Source organism: Podarcis cretensis (genome assembly GCF_951804945.1).
Source record: "Podarcis cretensis genome assembly, chromosome: 8".
Classification (NCBI taxonomy): domain Eukaryota; kingdom Metazoa; phylum Chordata; class Lepidosauria; order Squamata; family Lacertidae; genus Podarcis; species Podarcis cretensis.
Window position 1 is genome coordinate 8,411,648 of NC_137177.1, and position 19,780 is coordinate 8,431,427.

At 49.0% G+C, this 19,780-nt stretch overlaps 1 protein-coding gene across 1 annotated transcript in view; it reads right to left on the minus strand.

Moving 5' to 3' along the window:
• The window catches only part of STRN4 (striatin 4), a gene marked incomplete at its 5' end in the record, with an annotated part of 24,853 nt that continues 5,073 nt past the window's right edge, over positions 1-19,780 (minus strand). Inside the window, 17 exons of the mRNA XM_079985374.1 lie at positions 1-1,442; positions 1,555-1,744; positions 3,440-3,526; positions 3,740-3,838; positions 5,600-5,740; positions 6,934-7,104; positions 7,838-7,959; positions 8,135-8,182; positions 9,988-10,163; positions 10,409-10,524; positions 10,999-11,112; positions 11,357-11,507; positions 13,202-13,361; positions 16,021-16,221; positions 16,360-16,438; positions 17,739-17,812; positions 18,090-18,193. Coding sequence (XP_079841500.1) covers positions 1,575-1,744; positions 3,440-3,526; positions 3,740-3,838; positions 5,600-5,740; positions 6,934-7,104; positions 7,838-7,959; positions 8,135-8,182; positions 9,988-10,163; positions 10,409-10,524; positions 10,999-11,112; positions 11,357-11,507; positions 13,202-13,361; positions 16,021-16,221; positions 16,360-16,438; positions 17,739-17,812; positions 18,090-18,193 — 2,013 coding nt within the window. The 3' untranslated portion in view covers positions 1-1,442; positions 1,555-1,574. The remainder of the gene's footprint in view (positions 1,443-1,554; positions 1,745-3,439; positions 3,527-3,739; positions 3,839-5,599; positions 5,741-6,933; positions 7,105-7,837; positions 7,960-8,134; positions 8,183-9,987; positions 10,164-10,408; positions 10,525-10,998; positions 11,113-11,356; positions 11,508-13,201; positions 13,362-16,020; positions 16,222-16,359; positions 16,439-17,738; positions 17,813-18,089; positions 18,194-19,780) is intronic.

Consider the following 19,780-nt stretch of genomic DNA (forward strand, 5'->3'; position numbering starts at 1 on the left):
AAAAAAGGGTGAATTGGGGAACTGCCAGTTACCCAACAGACCAGACTGCTTCATTGAGTGGTTAATAGAACCTGTCCACCTCTTGCTCAGAGTGTGAGCAATCCGAATGTTAGATCCTCCACAGGATCAGGCTCAAAAATCCTGCCCAGCTTAAACAAGGCGATTCAGGTTGTCACAGAGCGGGGGGCCTCCCTTGGCCACCCCCCCCACTTCCTAATTTAACCAGAAACTAACCCCCGCCCCATGGCTCATCCTTCTGCTCCCCTTTCTCTGGCTCCTTCATCCCCCCCCCCCCAGACCCTCCGCCCACATTCACAGACACAAAGTTTCTCTTCCCTGAATGAGCGTCAGCAACTATGGGCCCACTGGCCCCTGTCCGGCCTGCGGGCGACAACTGGCTGGCTTCCCAAATCGACACGACTCCTGCCCAACCATCCCTGTTTGCTTACCTGCGGTCTTTTCCTTCTGTCTCCTTTTGCCTCTCCCCCCTCCTCTTACCTGTGGCCTCGCGTCTACAGTATCTGAAAGCAACAGGGGGCAGAGAAGGAAGGACTTCACGTGCCCTCCCCTCCTGGCCCATTGCTCCTCTGCTGGGTCCGCCTACGTGGGGAGCGTTAATGGCGAGAAGTCCTCGTCACCTGTGCGTTTGGAGTCAGGAAAGGGCAGGGGGAATGTGAAATTGAAGGAAGTACGAGGGATGGGGGGAGAACCTGCTGAACCACACACAGCTGGCATGTGATTTGCCGCCCCCCCCCCAAAGAAGTCTTTAATAGTTAGCGAAGCAGTGTGAAAGCCTTTTGTGGCTGCAACTGGCTGGTGCGAGAGTAGTGGGTGGGTGCCCTTCTGCTTGCGTCTCGCTCCTCTTTTGGCTTCGGACGAGGGATCTTGGCCAGGAGAGAGAGAAAGTTGCTTGGTCCAGAGCTGCTCTGGTCAGGAACGCTGCTGTGTGTCCTTTCCACACACCAGGAGGAACCCAAAGGAGTTCCAACGTCGAAAAGAAGTCACAGGTCCAAGGCGGCAGGAGGGGAGGTTTCGAAAACCCTTGCCCAAGATGGCAAGGAGGCAGAGCTTGCCAGAAAAGCCCTTCCCAGACACAGCAGAGCATCCCAGTCCAGGCCTGTGCCCTCTCCCCGCTCCCAACCAACTGGGAAAAACGTTTCCGCTCCCTGAGCTGGGAAAGAAAAACCAGACGACCTTGAAAGGAGCGGGAAAACTGTTTCACTGCTGGTGAAGGTGAGTCCCAAGGTCAGGGAAGCAGCTGCCTCTTCCCCCAGTTGCAATGCCCCGGCCACCGCTGTCCAGCAGGGGTCAGTCCTGAGCTTGGGTGGGGATGGCAGGAGGGGCCCGTGGCGAAGAGAAGAGTTGTTAGCACCACTGGCTGGGCCAGAGAAAGAAAGAAAGGACAAGGGGAACGAGAAAAGAGGGGGCTCCTGGGGACGCACCTGTTGGGGCGGAAAGAAAGAGAGAGGCACTATGAAATGACAAGGGGGTGCAAGGCCGGGCCCCACAAGGCTGCTTCCTCCAGCCCAGCCCTGCCCCCCGGGCATGCCTTACCTGTAGGCCCCGCCCTCTTTTCATACAAAGACCTTGGCAAGGGCATCGGCCCCAGCGCTGGCAATCAGGGCCTTGCTGGGATGGAAGGCCACGTCGTGGATGGCCTCTTCGTGCTTCTTGCGGTGAGCTGTGATCTCCTGCGTGCAGGTCTTGTTGTCGAGGTTCCACAGCCGGAGGGAGCAGTCGTGGCCTAGGAGAGGCGGAAGGGCCAGGGGGGTTAAGCAAGGAAGCCCACGTGCCCAGGCACGCACGAGGCTTAGTTATGGGGTAATAATAATAATAATAATAATAATAATAATAATAATAATAATAATAAATTTTATTTATATCCCACTCTCCCCAGCCGAAGCCGGGCTCAGGGCGGCTAACAACAATAAAATAGTACAACATTCTAAAATCATTTCATTATAAAATTAATTCAAATCAAATTGATGGCATCCATTAAAGTTCTGTGAAGATTGCCAAAGGTACCGGCAGACCTCTAAGCTGTCGAAGGAGGGGATGGTGCGAAGCCACTTCGGCGAGGAAATAGGGTGTCGGACTAAAGGCCCGTCCATCACACAAGCACTCAAACTGGGCCAGTTGCCCAAGTCCCAGGGCCACAGGGACTGGGAGGTCACAGGAGAGTGGTGGGAGGAGCTGGCTGGGCAACCCCCCAGGGAAGAGGTTCAAGAGCCTGGGGAATGACGGTGGGGTGATGATGAGTGATCAGAGGGAGAAGACTGGGAGGAGGAAGTATTGGAAGCTGGAGAGGCGACAGGGCTTAGTGAGCTGGGAGAGTCTGTGGCAGAGAGCAGTCCAGAATCAGAGGCAGAGGAGGGAGGCCAAGAGGCAGAGATGAGTTCAGGCTGGTGAAGAATCACACTGGTCTCCCCCTCCTGATGTGGCAGGCTCCCCTCCCCTCCCCGACTCCCAGAAAGAGCTATGAAAAAGGAGGAGCAAAGACAGTCTGTGTGTGCAGGCAAAGTCTCCGGTTGCTGGACAGATGCCCTGAGGAGGAGGAGAAATAGGCTGTGGGGAAGTGGGGAATTTCAGCAACTAGTTTCATGGAGTAAGACCCACAGGGCATGAACTGCTGTGCTCATGAGGCCTGAAAGCCTGTCCAAGCTGTGAAGATCATGTTTTGCTGATAGAATATTAACCCCAGCATTGAAAACGGCGTGATTTACTGACTGGCTGGCTCCGCGACATTTATAGACCTGAATTTGCACCTTTAAGGGGTGAGATTGGAAGGCCAACTCACGCCCTTCACAAAGGATGGATTAAAACCCAGCAGCTGCCAGTTCCTGATGCCAAGGTCAAGACTTTCTAGAATAAAACTGAGTAAATTCACGGGAGGAGCCTGACATTCTGCTCTGCCACTGGGGGTAGGGGGCACCTTGCAGACTGGGGTTCTACTGTGCACATAAAAGCTTTGCCTAAGTAAGGTTACGGGATTCATTCAATGTCAGAGAAAGCTCCCAGTAAAAAGGCTGATCGCAGAAGAATGGATGCTTTTGAATTATGGTGCTGGAGGAGACTCTTGAGAGTCCCATGGACTGCAAGAAGATCAAACGCATTCATTCTTAAGGAAATTAGCCCTGAGTGCTCACTGGAAGGACAGATCCTGAAGCTGAGGCTCCAATACTTTGGCCACCTCATGAGAAGAGAAGACTCCCTGGAAAAGACCCTGATGCTGGGAAAGATGGAGGGCACAAGGGGAAGGGGACGACAGAGGACGAGATGGCGGGACAGTGTTCTTGAAGCTACCAGCATGAGTTTGACCAAACTGCGGGAGGCAGTGGAAGACAGGAGTGCCTGGCGTGCTCTGGTCCAGGGGGTCACAAAGAGTTGGACATGACTAAGCGACAACAACACATATGGAGATGGAGGAGGCAGCACTTACTTCCTGATATAAGGAACACTCCGTTGGGATCTACAGCGAGACAGGTAACAGCATCTAGGTGTGCCACCATGGAGTGCACAGCTTTCCCTGCACAGAGAGGAGAACATTTTCCCTGAGTTACAAAATGTAGATATGTACGCAACTCCCATTCCTGGGTTATTTGGAAAATCGTGTTCAGAGGAAACCTGCTGACTTAAAACTGTGTTTGAGAAGCAAGTGCTCTTCCAATCATTGCGAAGGAGGCAGAGGTTACAGGTTTTTGCCAACTCATCCATTCTGGCCCCCAAACAACAGCCCCACCTGTGCGATTGTCCAGGAAGCGGATCCCTCGGTCGTCATGGGCTGTGATAGTGATCGGCTGGGTTGGGTGGCTCACAACTTGGTTGATCTGACTGGATCCTGTTCAGAGAGGAAGAAAGGAGAGTTTAAGGACAGTCCTCGGACAAGCAAACCTTTGCTTGGATAGGAGCGGAGATGTGGAAAAGGAGAAAGTTCTCTAAGGAGGCAGCCTCAAACTTTCGCTGAATTTGCACTCGAGAGACCCTGAAAGAGAATGTGAGGGCCAGGTGCCATATGTTACTTATTTCTGCCAAGTTTTTAAACAGACTAAACATTATACCAGCCATTCCCACACCTGGGGCCTTCCAGAGGTTTTTGGAATACAATTCCCATCAGCCTAAGCCAGCACAAAGCTGCATTGTATGAATGATTTATTTATTTTGGCTTGACACAAATATGCGCCCGGAATTAACTGGACAAAGTTCTAAATTTAAAAAATAAAAATAAAAGTACAATGTAACAGATGCATTCCTCCTTCGATGACTCAGGAGGGGGTGCTGTTCCCAAGATTATGCACACAATTACACCTAAATTTTTTTTTTGCTTCGGCTCATTTGTAAACTTAACCAACCCAAACTCATTCACTTAGCTAATGCTACAATCACTTTATGTATTTCACTTGTCAGTGGAAATAAAATTCACAGCAAGCACATTTCACTCCCAGCACCTTCTCTTCTTGGACCCAAAAGCCCCTTATAGCACAGTTCCAATTCCAAAATTTTATCTTCTCTGAATTTTGTCGAGGCACTTTGGTTTTCGCCCTCTACCCTCTTCTAGATTCCTCAGAGACCTCCAGGCCTACCCCACCTCTGTCCTGTCCACAGCTACACCCCAGCAAGAGCTCAGTCGGTAGAGCGTGAGCTTCTTAATCTCAGGGTTGTGGGTTCGAGCCCCATGTGAGATAAAGTGGAAATGAAGTGTAATGTTACCTTGAAATTGTGTACACAGTATTCCAATGGTAACAAACACACACACACACACACCAAACTACAACCCAGCAAGAAACAAACCCACTCTTGGGGAGCCTCTAAACAAGGGACCTGTAAACGCTGTTGCTGGTTTATCATCATAACCCCTGGTCCTAAGCAACCCAATCTAACTCGCTAGGATGACACTCCTGCTTGGGGAAATGTCCCACTTTGTGCAAGAGAACAGAAATGCCACCAATATATGCAGGTGTCTGACTCTTTTCAGACTAAACAGAACCTTTATTCTCTTCTTTTTTTAATTTCTTTTTTAAAAATTTTATTGGAATTTTATTTACAACATAACACAAACCCCCCACCCCCCAATATACAAATCCACCTTCATTAGACGTGAACATAACATACAGTGAGCATAACGTACAACAATACAAACAACCAAATAAAAGACTTCCGTTATCCTGTATCTGGCCTCCTTATTTACTTCTTATAAACTGTTTCCTTTATGAATAATTATTAAGATTTTTCTAATTATAACTTAAATATCCACAAAGTCTCCTGCAGACATTAATCGAAACAAGTCCAGGTATGTATTTTATGTATGTGTTTTGTAAAGTATTCTCTGCATTTTATTCTCAATAATGGCAGAAACTCACAGATGGAGAAGACTTTTATTTTTCTACATCATTTTTATTTATAAAGGGAATCTTTGTATGAGCCAATGCTTTATTATCCCTTTGGAGCTGTGGTGCCTTCTTGTTGTTGTTGTTGTTGTTGTCGTTGTAATTTTGTCCTTTTATGTTGTCATGCTTTATGGTTAACATTTTTGATTCTCTGTTCTTGTTATGTTTACACTTTTTTTTTTGCTAGCCCCACCCCACTCTCATCCCCAACTCACCGCTGGCTGGCCTGGATTCCAGGGTCAGGACAGAGCAGTTGGCTTCCACATCATAAAGAACCGTGCATCCTGTCTGGAAGGCTGCCACGACGTGTGCAGGGTCGGTACCGGAGAAGGTGATGGAGGTAGGGATTCCGTTCTCTGCAGAAGATGGTAGAGACAAGCATCTGGGCACTGGGTTCTGGCTATGGTCCAAGGGTGACCACAGCAGTCGGAAGGATTTGGAGAGAACTGGAAGTTGCTCTGCCCAAGCCATACTGCACAGAGTTGATGAAGCTCCACCTAACCTTGAGGATTTATATATCTCTAATCTTTGTTTTGACTCTTCTCTGAGCCACTGCACCTTTATCCCTCCCTTTTTGGAGAAGCCCTGAATTATCTGCTGAGGGTATGTGAGGTTTTCAGTGCTCCAGATGTTATTAACTTCTAGCTGCTACGAGAGATTGAGCGCCATAGTAATAATAATAATAATAATTATTATTATTATTATTATTATTATTATTATTATTTATTTATACCCCACCCATCTGGCTGGGTTTCTCCAGCCACTCTGGGCAGCTTCCATCAGAATATTAAAATAAAGGTAAAGGGACCCCTGACCATTAGGTCCAGTCGTGGCCGACTGTGGGGTTGCGGTGCTCATCTCGCTTTATTGGCCGAGGGAGCTGGCGTACAGTTTCCGGGTCATGTGGCCAGCATGACTAAGCCGCTTCTGGCGAAGCAGAGCAGCGCACGGAAACGCCGCTTACCTTCCCGCCAGAGGGGTACCTATTTATCTACTTGCACTTTGATGTGCTTTCGAACTGCTAGATTGGCAGAAGCAGGGACCGAGCAACAGCTCACCCCGTCGTGGGGATTCGAACCGCCGACCTTCTGATCGGCAAGTCCTAGGCTCTGTGGTTTAACCCACAGTGCCACCTGCATCCCTCCCTATTAAACATTAAAAGCTTCCCTAAACAGGGCTGCCTTCAGACGTCTTCTAAAAGTCTGGTAGTTGCTTTTCTCTTTGAAATCTGGTGGGAGGCATTCCACAGGGCGGGTGCCACTCCCGAGAAGGCCCTCTGCCTGGTTCCCTGTAACTTGGCTTCTCGCAGTAAGGGAACCGCCAGAAGGCCCTCGGCACTGGACCTCAGTGTCCGGGTAGAACGATGGAGGTGGAGACACTCCTTCAGGTATACTGGACCGAGGCCATTTAGGGCTTTAAAGGTTAGCAGCAACACTTTGGGGTCTGAGCTTGAGAGGGAAGGGCAGAGCAAGTTCACACCACGAACGAATGAGAAGCCCTTCGGCAGGATCCAAGGGCCCAGCGTGATCAAAAAGAGGCAGAGGCTCACCACTGTCCGCAGTGTAGGTGCTGAGGCAGGAGGAGTTGCTGCTGCTGGGGTCCCATATCCTCACCGTGCCATCTGCAGAGCACGAAGCCAAGCGGTTCTTCGAGGGGCTGAAGGCCAGGCCCCAAACGGCGTCTGTGTGTCCGTCCAAGACGTTGCCGAGCACACTTGGGTCTGGGCCAGGAACAAGAACAAAAGCAAAACCTAGCGCTGCCTGCCTCCCTTTCAAGCTTCGCGCAGCAGTGACAGATGGCCTAGATCATCACATATACTTCAGAGCCAAGGCCCAAACAAAGTTATTTATTTCATGCATTTAATATTTCCCCCTTCGACACGTGTATTTGCAGGGGAGGCTAATAGAACTGCAAACAGAACCCGACGCTCAAAAGCAGGAGCATCATGTAGCAAACATCCAAGTAACATAAATAAAAGAGAGAGAGCCTGGAAACTTTAAATGCCCGTGCCAGAGCAGGCGCCAGGTGAGCCTCCCTGTGCTGGGATGGAGCTCCACAACTGGGGAAGCTCTCTCTGCGTGCGTCACCACAATAGGTGCATTGGATTTAGCCCTCTGGCCAAATGGAAGGCAAGGGATAGAGAAGAGCATGAGCTTTGCTTCCTGGTCCATGCACACGAGAAGGCCAGACCCCACAAACGCTCTGCCCTCCAAGAAGCAAAACGTGCAGGGAGTTACCGTCGCAACTCGGCAGTGAATAGTTTGTGGAGGCTCCAGCCTTGCAAAAACCAGCAGTCAGCAATACTGCCACCCCACCCAACCTGATCCCCCATTTTAAACTTGCAGGGTGCGGCGAGGCACCCCCAAATCCTGTCCATGTAATGTCACTGATCAAAGAATGCAAGCAAGGAGACAAGATGCAGCAGAGTTGGGGCAGCCCTTGCCTGTCCCTACCATAGCCATCGTAGGGGTCCATGCCAAGTTCCGGGATCCTCCAGCAACGGATCCTCGTGTCTGCGCCTCCACTGTAGCAATATTCGCTGTCGCAGCCCATGGCAACAGAAAGTACCGGGCCCCTAGCAGGGAACAGCAACGGGTGCATGAGAAGGAGCGGAAGGAACGAGGGTGGGGCTGTACCCACTAATGCTCCCCCGACACCCACCAGGGGGAATCCAACAGGCTTTAGTGCAGCTGACAGGTTAGCTAGGGATCAATGCCTTCCCCTTGCGCCTGCTCGACTCCTATACACACCTGTGTGCCCTGAATGCATAGACTGGCTCCACGTCAAGCGCTGCATTCCTGTAACAGCAAAGAGGGATAACAAAAGAGTCAGATGGGTGGCCTACACATCTACATGTCACCTTTGCTTTTCTCACTTGTAGGCTGAGCTTACGTGCAACTCTCAGTAGCATTCCTTTCAGATTACCAGTTTATAGAATCATAGAGTTGGAAGAGACCACAAGGGCCATCGAGTCCAACCCCCTGGAGGGCTGTGATTCTCCCCCCCCCCACACACACACCTTAAGGCCACTGTAGTGATAAAAACAGGAGAGTGTCATGTTCACTACCCTAAGCTCTGTGCGTGGGGTGGGGAACCTAGTGTAGTTATTTCAAAACCTCTGACTTTGGGGAGTGGATGGGAAGATACCTGCAAGGTGTGGTGCAGGAGGCCCTGACAGCTCCAATCAAGGGGCCTCGCGTAGCAGAGCTGAGCAAAATTCTCTTCCCAGGCAAGTGCTGCCAGTCACTAGGAAGTGAGATGAACCAGTGCCCCGACTTGCTACAAGGCAGCGTCATATTTTGCAAAAACAGCAAATGCACACAGTCCCATAGACAAGGATGCAGAACCAAAGGGAATGGGAGAGGGAGAGCTCTAGGGGTTTCTTTTCAAAGATTTGGGGAAGCACTACTGACTTCCGGCTTTCGGGGGTTGAACTGAAGCCAAGGGAAGGTTGGGGGCTCCAACTCTCCTTGTGTCGCAGCTCTTTTCATTGCCTGTGACTGGTTATTTTTGTATGCTTTCCTCATACAGATTCACAGAATCTATCACTAGGGGTTATTCCTTTCTTTTCGTTCTTGTTTTTATTATGCATTTTGTATTTTTACGTTGTGAACTGCCCTGAGGTCTATGGATAAAGGGCGGAATACAAATTTTATTAATAATAATGGTAACAGATTTGGAGGGAGTTGGAAGGGACCCCCCGGGGGCGATCTAGTCCAACCTTTTGCAATGCACGATTCATCTCCTGGGGGCATCTCTCCCACAGGGACGCTACAAGTTTAAACCACTTTGTGGATCCCATCTCTCCCCTATCCCCACAAGAACTCTGGGAAATGGGAGGGTTAAAAGACTGTACAACTCTCCACAGCCCTACAGCATTCCTTGACTGGGAGCCATGGCAGGCGGAGACAAAAAACGGGCATCCATCTGGCACACAGAAATGCCTAAAGCAGTTTCTTCCCTGTAATGAGAGACCTGCTGGGCCGGACCACAGAGCGACCTCCTCCAGCATCGCATTTCCCACAGTCACCAACCAGATGACTACAGGAAGCCTGCAAGGGCAAGGACCCTTCCCTGCCGCTACTCCTCAGTAACTGGCGATCGGAGGCATGCTAAGCCACCTTGCCCTTCTCCAGGGAGGGAGCCAGCTAGCTCCAGCTCTAAAGACATTAAATAAGTTGGAGTTCTTGTTATTAAATATGCCAAGAAAAAAAGCACACCAAGAACTCAGGGCAATATAAGTTTCAATAGTGGGAGTGGCCCCTACTCGCAAATCAGTAGTCAATGGTTTCTGATCCATAATTGACTTCTGCTCAATGATTGAAACTAAGACATTCACGTCGAATCTGACTATGGACTAACATGAACTTACTGGTTTCTGATCCATAATTGGATATACATATCCTTATGAGTTAGAGTTTGTAATCTCTATTTGAGTTTGTAATCCTTGTCAGAATACATACTTTTGAATGGATTAGTTTTTGTTACAATTGGATATTGATTTGCGAGTGGGGACCGCTCCCACTACTGAAACTTATATTGGCCTGAGTTCTTGGTGTGCCTTTTTCCAGCTCTAAAGACAGTAGGTCCTCCCTGAGCTCACTTTTTGGTGGCCACCGTCTTCTGGAGGTTCCACAGCTTCAGCGTGCCGTCCTCCGAGGCGGTGACCAGCGCGGACTCGGAGTGATGGAAGACCAAGGCCCGGATGCCATCGTAGTGACTCCGTAGGGTGAACTTGGGGTTCCACGTCTTCTTAAAGGCATCTTTGCTGTCCGAGAGCTGAGGCAGGGGTGGAGGAGAGGAGGAGGAGAAAGAATAGAGGGGCTGCTTAGTCAGGTGCCCCTCCCCAGCCTGAACCTCCCCCGCTGCTACAGAGCTGCTTCCTCACCACCTCCCACTCATGGAAGATTTCCCAGCTCAGGCTGCCCCCGTGGCAATAGCCAGAGGAGCAGAAGAGGGCTTGAGGAGGCAGCAGGGGGCGGGAATGGAAACCGACGAGTCTCGGAACTCACATCGCAACTCACATCGCAACTTAGCTCATTGTCGTTGGTGACGGTCAAGTCCGCGAGGTCTCCCAGACTGACCTCTCCTCCACCAATGGTGTCCATTATAAAAACATCCGAGGAGAAGCCCAGGGAACCTGTTCCGGGGAGGGGAGAGGAAAGCTTACGAGTGTGGCAACGCCCAGCTACAGGACAAAGGAAACGGGGCAGGGTGTAGGTTGTTTTGGACGGCAACAGGGAAGTGTGGCAAACAGCGCTTGTGGGAAAATTAAAATAAAATAAAATTGGCACAAGGCTTGAAGCAGACTGAATGGCACGACTTTATTACCCACAAGGCTAAAACTGAAAGTAGAGGACTTCCCCACACATTATAAAACTTTCACTGGGTAACTTAAAATGTTCGTTGCTTTCTATACAAATAGCAGCCTGGGATAATAACTTGTTTGGTTGTTATTTTGCATGCATTGCCCGAACACCAGTTTCTGGGTTAGGGGTGGGGTATTTCTTGACCTGCATGGTGCTGTGATAATGTTGGACGAATTTAATAAAATCAAAAAACAAAGCCCAAAGGAAAGGGGGCGGGGCATAAAGGACAAACCAAGCCTTTGCACCTTCGTGAGATCTGGGTTGACTGGAGATGGCTGCCGGCATGGAAGGTTTCGGGGGAAGCCCATCCACATCTTGGAGGTCGGCTAGCATGCCCTGGAGCTTCACCCGGCGGCTTTCTGCAGGGGGGGGGGGAGTTGGAGAAGAGAAGGTCAAACCAGCCTCTGGCCAACACACAGCAGCCAAGATGACCCAGCTGCTGAACGTTGGTCAATCGCGGTAAAAGTGCCCAGGCGTTTCCCCCCACATCTCCACCCCAATAGCTGACTGAGACACAATCAGGAGGAATTAATCAGGAAACCCCCATGCAGCCAAGGGGGCATTTCAGATGCAGAGGAAACTTAGATGCAGCTCTGTAACTACCAAGTTCATTGCCATCTCCGGCTCGTCGCATGTCCCCGGACCCCTCGCCGTTCTCCCCCGAGCCAAGGAAGTCGAACTCGCTCAGTGCATCCTCGGAGTCCTCGTCGTCGTCTTCATCCTCCACTTCTGGCATCAGGGGCTTGTTGGTGAGCTGCCGAGAGGGACAGGGGCAAATCAAAGCTTGGATGTGCATTGTGGCCACATCTGCATGGGCAAGCACCAGCCCGACAAGAGAACCTCCCTGCCTGAAACTAAGGAGCATGACCGGGCCAGTTTTTGGCCTACTGCAGGTGGGTTTTGTAGGTATTCATGTCCCTTTGTGTCCTCAGAACAGTAGCTGGGGGGGAAGCACAGAATGAAAAGGCCCAACCCCCAGGCCCACCGTTCCTAACAAAGAGATTCCTGAGACCACTGTGGACTTTTCTGCTGCTCCAGAGAAGTGGACACGGAGCAATGGATCCAAACTACAAGAAAGAAGATTCCACCTAAACATTAGGAAGAACTTCCTGACAGTAAGAGCTGTTTGACAGTGGAATTTGCTGCCAAGGAGTGTGGTGGAGTCTCCTTCTTTGGAGGTCTTTAAGCAGAGGCTTGACAACCATATGTCAGGAGTGCTCTGATGGTGTTTCCTGCTTGGCAGGGGGTTGGACTCGATGGCCCTTGTGGTCTCTTCCAACTCTACGATTCTATGACTTACAAGTCCTTTGTGGGCATGTCACTGGGCAAAGACTGGCAGGAGAGGATTTACACTTTGCTTTTTCAACTTGAATACAATAATAAAGAGTATTTTAAGTGTGGCAAAATGCCAACACAACAGCCTCAACTGTGAATGGGAGCCACAAGCCTAAAGGGGGGAAACCAATGGACTAATGGATGAGATTTCACTGCCCTGGCAGAGCCGGGGATAGAAGCTACAATCCAAACGCCTGTTTTGCCTTGCTCCTGCTTCCCACAAAAAGGAGAGATGACGGACCATCCCTGGAGGAGTATGCTGATTTGGAATAGCTGGCCTGATACTAGACTTCTGGGTGGGGGGGGTAGGTTATAAGGGGAGTATTAGTGGGTGGGAGTATTCTCTGTTTATTATTTGAGCATAGTTAATGCTTGTTTGTTTCCATGAATGTTATATTAAACAATAGTTTGCTGCATTGTACGACACCCCCTTTTCTTATACTCTGTGGGCGTGTGGGTACATATGCACATACATAAACACACACACACACACACACACACACACACACGTGATATATAAATTGCTGAAAGTCACTTGGAGAACTAAGCTAAAAAGTTTAAGAAATACAGTGATACCTCAGGTTAAGTACTTAATTCGTTCCGGAGGTCCGTACTTAACCTGAAACTGTTCTTAACCTGAAGCACCACTTTAGCTAATGGGACCTCCTGCTGCTGCTGCGCCACCAGAGCACAATTTCTGTTCTCATCCTGAAGCAAAGTTCTTAATCTGAAGCACTATTTCTGGGTTAGTGGAGTCTGTAACCTGAAGCGTCTGTAACCTGAAGCGTATTTAACCCGAGGTACCACTGTAAATAAAATATTTGCAGCTGCAGATAGCTCAGTTGGTTAGAGCATGATGCTGATAACACTAAGGTTGCAGGTCCGATCCCCGTATAGGATGGGTGCATATTCCTGCATTGTAGGGGGTTGAACTAGATGGCTCTCAAGGGCCCCTCTCAACTATGCAATTCTATGATTCTGACTCCCTGCCCTGTTCTATATTGCTAAAAAACACACCAATTCCCTTCAAGAAACCTAAGCTCAGCCCCCTTGCCTCCATGATGCTAAACTAAGTCCTCCATCTCTTTGCTAGTTTCATGGAGTGGAGGATACCTTTACTCGCTGCTTCTTGTGTTGCCGCTGTGTCTCCAGGGGCAGGCTTTCCAAGTCCTTCTCCTCATCACTGTCGTCTTCTTCCTCGCAGCCCTGCAAGAAGGGAATCTTCTCCATCACGGAGCCGCCGGTCCGGTCCTTTGCCTCCTTCCCAGCATTCCTGCGAGTAAGAAGGGTAAGGAAGAACAACAGACGTTGGGGTCTAGGGTTGCCTCATGTGAAGACAAAAAAGCATGCTCGTTATCTTTCTCTTTTTTTACATATACATAACAAAAATAAAACAAAAACAATTAAAAAAGAAGAAGAAAAAACAAAACAAAAACACATCTAATACTTTCAATGTTATTAACTTTCTTTTACTTGTTTCAGTGACCTCCTCACACCTCCCTTTTTTGTATTCTAGTTCGGTTAGCTATTTCAGCAAATCCTTTTCATCCTTCCCAATTTTTATCCTATAATTTATCTTAATATAATGTAACTTTACCTTTCCTCCTTTCATCCATTAGTCTTAACATATTTTTAATCTTATTTCCATTAAAATTAATATACTTAAGCTTAACTCCTTATAGCATTTCTACTAAGGCCATAAAAATTCATTCCAACGTTTTCCTGTCACTCATTGATTTTACAATATTTCTATATATAGACTTTAAATCCTCCAATCTTCTTCCACCATCTCCTCTCCCCGGTCTCGGACTCTGACAGACACTTCCGTCCACTCCATACAGTCCATCAACCTGGAGATCTTATGTCCGAGGCTCTTAACTCTTTTCCACATCCCTTCTGCAGTTCTTCTTCATATTCTCTGATGCTAAAGAGCAGATCTCGAGGAAACTCCAATCCAACAACACCTCCACTCCCTCTCGACAGGTCAGCCAGATTTCCACAATTAAAGCTGGGATCCATAAAGTATTTCAGGGCATATTTCAATATTCCTCCAACTCCAAAGGCCCCCCGAGCTCCAATCTCCTCCTGACCCAAGTCCATATTCCAAAAGTCAGTTAATCCCTGCATAGAGGGATCTTTCCAACTTTCCTTTTCCAGTCCAGGCCAGGCTCCGATCTTCAGTCTGACTTTTTCTAGTTTCCATCATAAAGGGCCTCAACTTATAGTCTTCGATTTGCCTCTGTAGGACTAAGGCTCCCCCTTGTATTGCTTTAGGTTCGACAACAGCATGCTCATTATCAGGAGAAAAGAAGCAGAAAATTGTTGTATGGGGAGTATGAAGTCAGCTCCAAAACAGGCTGGATATATATTCACACTCCCTCCTCTAATCTGATTTTTGTAGATCCGTTCCTGGATCTACTGACAGCCATCAGCACAGTCACTTATGACTTTATGGACCTCCACAGCACAAGGCTATGCACAACCTTCCCTGACCAGGGTTTTTATTTTATTTATTTATTTCCCACCTTTCGCAAGAGGCCACAGGGAGGTTTACGGCATATTGAACAACGTAACTACCAAACAACAACAACAACAAGACACAAATACAACTCAGAATTGAAACAGCTGCATCCAACTGTTAATAAATGCAAGCTGACAAATTTCCCTCATCCAAAAGCCTGGCAAAAAGGGTGCATCTTCACACGCTTTCATAAAAAAAATACAGATGAGGGGCCACCACTGAAAAGTCCCTTCCACAGGCTCCAGCACTACACCATTTGTCCTGTACAGGGACGACTGCCAGCCCAGTCTCATCCCCTGGCCTTAAGGAACCAGCTCTTCGAAAGGTCTCCTCTGTACATCCCATGGGTGTTTCATTCCCTACTGCTAGCCACAGACCACGGAAGTAGGAAAATATTAGAGTAATGCAAAGTCTGAACATCTGGTTAAAAAAAATGCAAACTCTGAAAAAAGAACACTGGCCATGACCCTCAATGAATGTAGATACGGGCGCCATCCCCTCCTTGCAGCTCTATGGTGAAAGTCCTATGTACCCTGCGCTGGCAATCAGAGCAGCGATATACAGTGGTGCCCCGCAAGATGAACGCCTCGCAAGACGGAAAACTCGCTAGACAAAAGGGTTTTCCGTTTTGGAGGCGCTTCCTATGGGCTTGCTTCGCAAGACGAAAATGTCTTGCGAGTTCCTGCGGGTTTCCCCCCCTTTTTTCCCCTTTTCCTAAGCCGCTAAGCCGCTTATCAGCTGATCGCTAAAAGCCGCTAAACCGCTAATAGCGCTAATCCGCTAAACTGTCAATGGGCTTGCTTCGCAAGACGAAAAAACTGCTATACGAAGAGCCTCACGGAACGGATTAATTTCGTCTTGCGAGGCACCACTGTAATACAGAAGACACCAGTAAGGCCTGCAGCAGAACTGTACCTGCCCTTCCAGAGCTTGGACCACAGTTCGTTCCTTCAGGACATTTGCCAAGGAGAGAAGCAAGGGTGAGCACCAGATAGAACAATCACACCCAGTGCAGCAGGAGTGGCTCATTCGAAGGCTGAATCCACCCCCCAATGTGCTGCTTCTTTTGAAAAATGTAAACATTGCCTTTTTTTTTGCTGCTCTTATATTTCCTCTGCTGTGATGCCAAAAGGTTTTTTGTGGTCCTGAAAAATGTGCCGTTTAAAAAAATTAATCACTGACCACAGATCCTCTGTGAGCCAGAAGGTTTTCTGTGAAAACCCTCCCCCACTAAAAACTGTATTTTAAAAGGGGGGGGGAAGTTACAATTGGGCATGCATACTCTAGGCGTGTGGCTCCCAGAGGGTAGACAGAGGGTCAAGGTGGCCCTCTGCTGTGAAGGGGGGGGGCAAGGCACATGGAGAAGCTTCTCTTCCTCGCTGCCCCATGGCCAAAGTGACTGATAACGTACCTTTTGATCTGCTCCTCTATCTGCTTGACGAGAAGGGACTCGCCCCCATTCAGCCCAGCAGGTCCCGGCGCAGGCCCAGTCCCCAGGCCGCTGGGCTCGGCAGCACCGTTCAGTTCCATGGAGCAGCGGCCGAGCAGAGAGCGGACTCGCTTGGATCGCATGTCTAGGATGGTGTCCGTGTAGCCCACTTCCTCCAGATACCTGGGGAGGCCGATCAAAAGGGGCCTTCAGTATAGGGCTGAGCAACTTGGCAGGCCCCGGGACAAGCCTGCCTTAGAGGGAGGCCGCCAACAGAGCAGGGCCTCTTTGCTCACCCCCAGGAGCTCAGTCCCTACTCACTGGCGGAGGAGTTGGCGCCCTTCCTTCCACATGAACTGGTTGCTCTCCAACGAGATCGGTTCCGCTGGCCCATTGGAGACTAGGGACGAAAGGAGGAAAGCTTTCCATCAGCAGCTGACAAGGAAACTACAGTTACGTTACGTTTGCTTCATGTTACGTTCTTTCAGGTTATGTCCCGTGGCAACCCGGAAGTTCCGGAAAAGGTTACTTCTGGGTTTCGCTGCTCGCGCATGCGCAGAAGCACAAAATGACATCACGCGCATGTGCAGAAGCGGCAAATTGCAACCCATGTGTGCGCAGACGTGCCGCTACGGGTTGCACTCTTTGCATGTTGCGAACGGGCCTCTGTAGTATGTTCTCAGCCTTGCAAATGGCAAGGCCAGAATTTGCTATTTAAAAACCCAGAAAAACTCAAACCATATGGACGGCCTAGAGCGGGACTAGGAAAGTCTTCCAGCGGTCAAGGAGAGCAAATTTCCCCTCCTCTTCCAGGTTTTCTGATCTTTTGGCCCATGCAGGCCAGCTCCGTCTCCTCTGACTGCCACTAGGACAGCTCCAGGGCCTCAGGAAGGTTTTTCTCTCCCAGATTTGCTATGCCTTTTAAACAATAACTATTTTCCTCCTTCCAATCCCTTTGCCATTTTGTGCAGTGTCTTTTCAACTGACAGCCTGAAGGCAGGGATTGTCTCGTATTCTTAACTGATCTGAAGGCCACTGTGGGACTATCTTTGGCTAGAGAGAGGGTTAAAAATGCTTTAATTAAATTATTTATTGATAGCTTTACCTATGCACAGAGTCTGAGAGGACAGCCAGGGAGTGAACTTCAGTATGCAAAGCCAAGCCTGAGCTTTGCCACTGAGCTAGAGCCACTTCCCTGAATCTACCCTCCTCCCTTTTCCTCCTTCCCCTCAATGCAAAAGGGAGTCAATTGCTAACGAAGCACCGGCCTCAACATTTATTTAAATACTTATGGTCTGCCCTTCCATTTGTTTTGGCACCTGTGGCAACTTCCAGACAGCAAACAAACAATGGAAGAAATCCAAGCTCCAAAAGTTGGAAGAGTAAGATTTCACTGGACATAGCCTGGAATGTCTGGAAGGTGAAGGAGTCTGTGCAAGATACTACTTAAGTAGGAATGCCCTGCTCTCATTCACCAGCCGCCTGAACCTAAAAGAGCAGTGGACACATCAGAAGACAACTGCAGGAGCAGGTTCCTGGATGTCTCTCATTGTGAGAGGATGTCATTGCCATTCCAGGGGAACAACAGTGGAAGCACCTGTTTAGGCCCTGGCAGGTGGCTCAGCGAAGGATAAAGGAACATCACAGGTGCAAGTGAGCAGATGCCCGGACACCCGAGGGTGGGGCGGGGAGCACAATACCTGGTTCTGACATATCTGCTTTCTTTTCCCCCTGGTTCAGTTCAGTGCCAAATTTCAGCTTGTGGTACTTTGACCTGGAAGAAGCAGAAGAAAAGCTTAGGAGCAAAACACCGGGAGCAAATGAGCACGTGTCATGTTCCTTACAGCGGGTGATGGGTGCAGAATGCAACGGTGAGGCGACTGTCGCACAAGGATACCAGGAGCGGAAAGAAGAATCCAGACTGTCTCTCCCCACTGCACCATGAGGGAAACTCCACCCTCTCCCCAAATGAGAGCCCAGCAGCGGCAGCAACCCAGAGGTGCCCACTCTGCCACCACAAGGGGGGCACACTGGTGTGTGACATAGCTCACCTCTCCTGCTTCAAAGCGTATTCCAGCATCTTTATCCTCCGTACAAGATCTGTCTTGAGGTTCTCTTGGCCCTTCCTTTCCCCCTGAAGAAAGGCCACTTGCGCCTGGAGGGTTAAGAACTGGAAGTCAGAGGCATTGAATTCTGACAGCAGACAACAACCCCATTCCTGCCCAACCCAGGATTATGAGGGAATTATAGGCTAAAACCCAGGGGTAGGAAACCTAAGCTCCGTGGGCCAGATGCGGCCCAACTGCCTTCTCAATCCAGCCCACGGATTGTTTATACATGAGTAGAATGTGTCATTTTATTTAAAACGCATCTCTGGGTTATTTGTGGGGCATAGGAATTTGTTCATACTTTTTCTAAAATATAGTCCGGCCCACCACACGGTCTGAGGGATGGCGGACCGGCCCATGGCTGAAAAAGGTTGCTGACCCCTGCTAAAACCCATCTCAAAAAATATTAACAGAAGTACACACACACAACTTGATGTATGTAAATAAGTCTTCCCCTGATGCTGAGTTCCCTCGTCTCATTGGTTGAACTGCTCTGAGGTCACAGGATTAATAAATGTCATTGCAACAGCTTGAAAGGAACAGGAAAAGGCATCTGGTTACATAGGGCCCATGAACAGGAGGGGCTGCATGCTGCAGGGAGGTTTGAGAAACAAAACAGAATAGAAGGCAAAAGAAAGGGGAGGAAAACCCTCTAGGGACAAGGGCTGTGCGTTGATACTGCGAAGAGGGGCAGGATTTTATATGACTGCTCCCTTACTAAACCAAATCCCGATCCTCCTTTCATCCCCACAGTGACTAAGTGGAAAAGACTGGGAACTAGGTGACTCTGTCCTATTCCATGTTTTCTCTCAGCAGGCCATGAATTCAAAATAATATGCAGAAGTCCTGCCCTTGCTGCCCTGTTTAACTGCTATAACAACTTTACATCGTTGACGCGATAAGCTGCATGTGACTGAAAAAGCGACATGGTTTGTAAACTGCAGGAGACACACTCCCGGTACTATAAGCAGGTTTGATATTCTGTCTTAGCTGAACAGCAGCGGAATCTGTCATGAGAGGGTAGGAAAATTGTAAGGGGTTGCAAATTGGGGCATTTCACTGATACAAAGCCATGTCAAAGGCTCGCTGACTTGCCTCCATCGGTACATGGATTGACAGCACCGCAGGAAGATCCAGCCACAACCTCACAGGTTTAACAAGTTCATGTTTACAGAGCGCTTTTGAAAAAGCTGGACTGCACTAAGTATGTAATTAAACATGCAGCTGAAATTCCCAGGAGTTTGCTTCTGTACATATTGCTTGGACTGGGCAACTAGTTTCCACTACGGTAATAAGAACACTTCAAACGGGAGACAGGCAATGTGCTCTTTTCCAGAACTGAAGATGGCTTGAAAGGGAGATTCTCTTTAGTATTTCCATTTCTCTGCTGTTTTCCCAGCACTAGAACTTCAAGTGGCTTTGGTTGCTGCCCACAGTGCACACAACTCATCCCACTTTCCCTGCAGGTAAACAGATTTTGCAAGTTTTCGTATTGTTCCCAAAACTTGCAAAACCTGTTTGATGAGAGGTAGCAGCAAGACAGGAGGAGACCGTGTTCATCATGGGAAGCAAAAACACTTCGATTCACTCAAGATCCATTTTTCATCCTCAGTCTCCATTTCTCAGGTGCGATA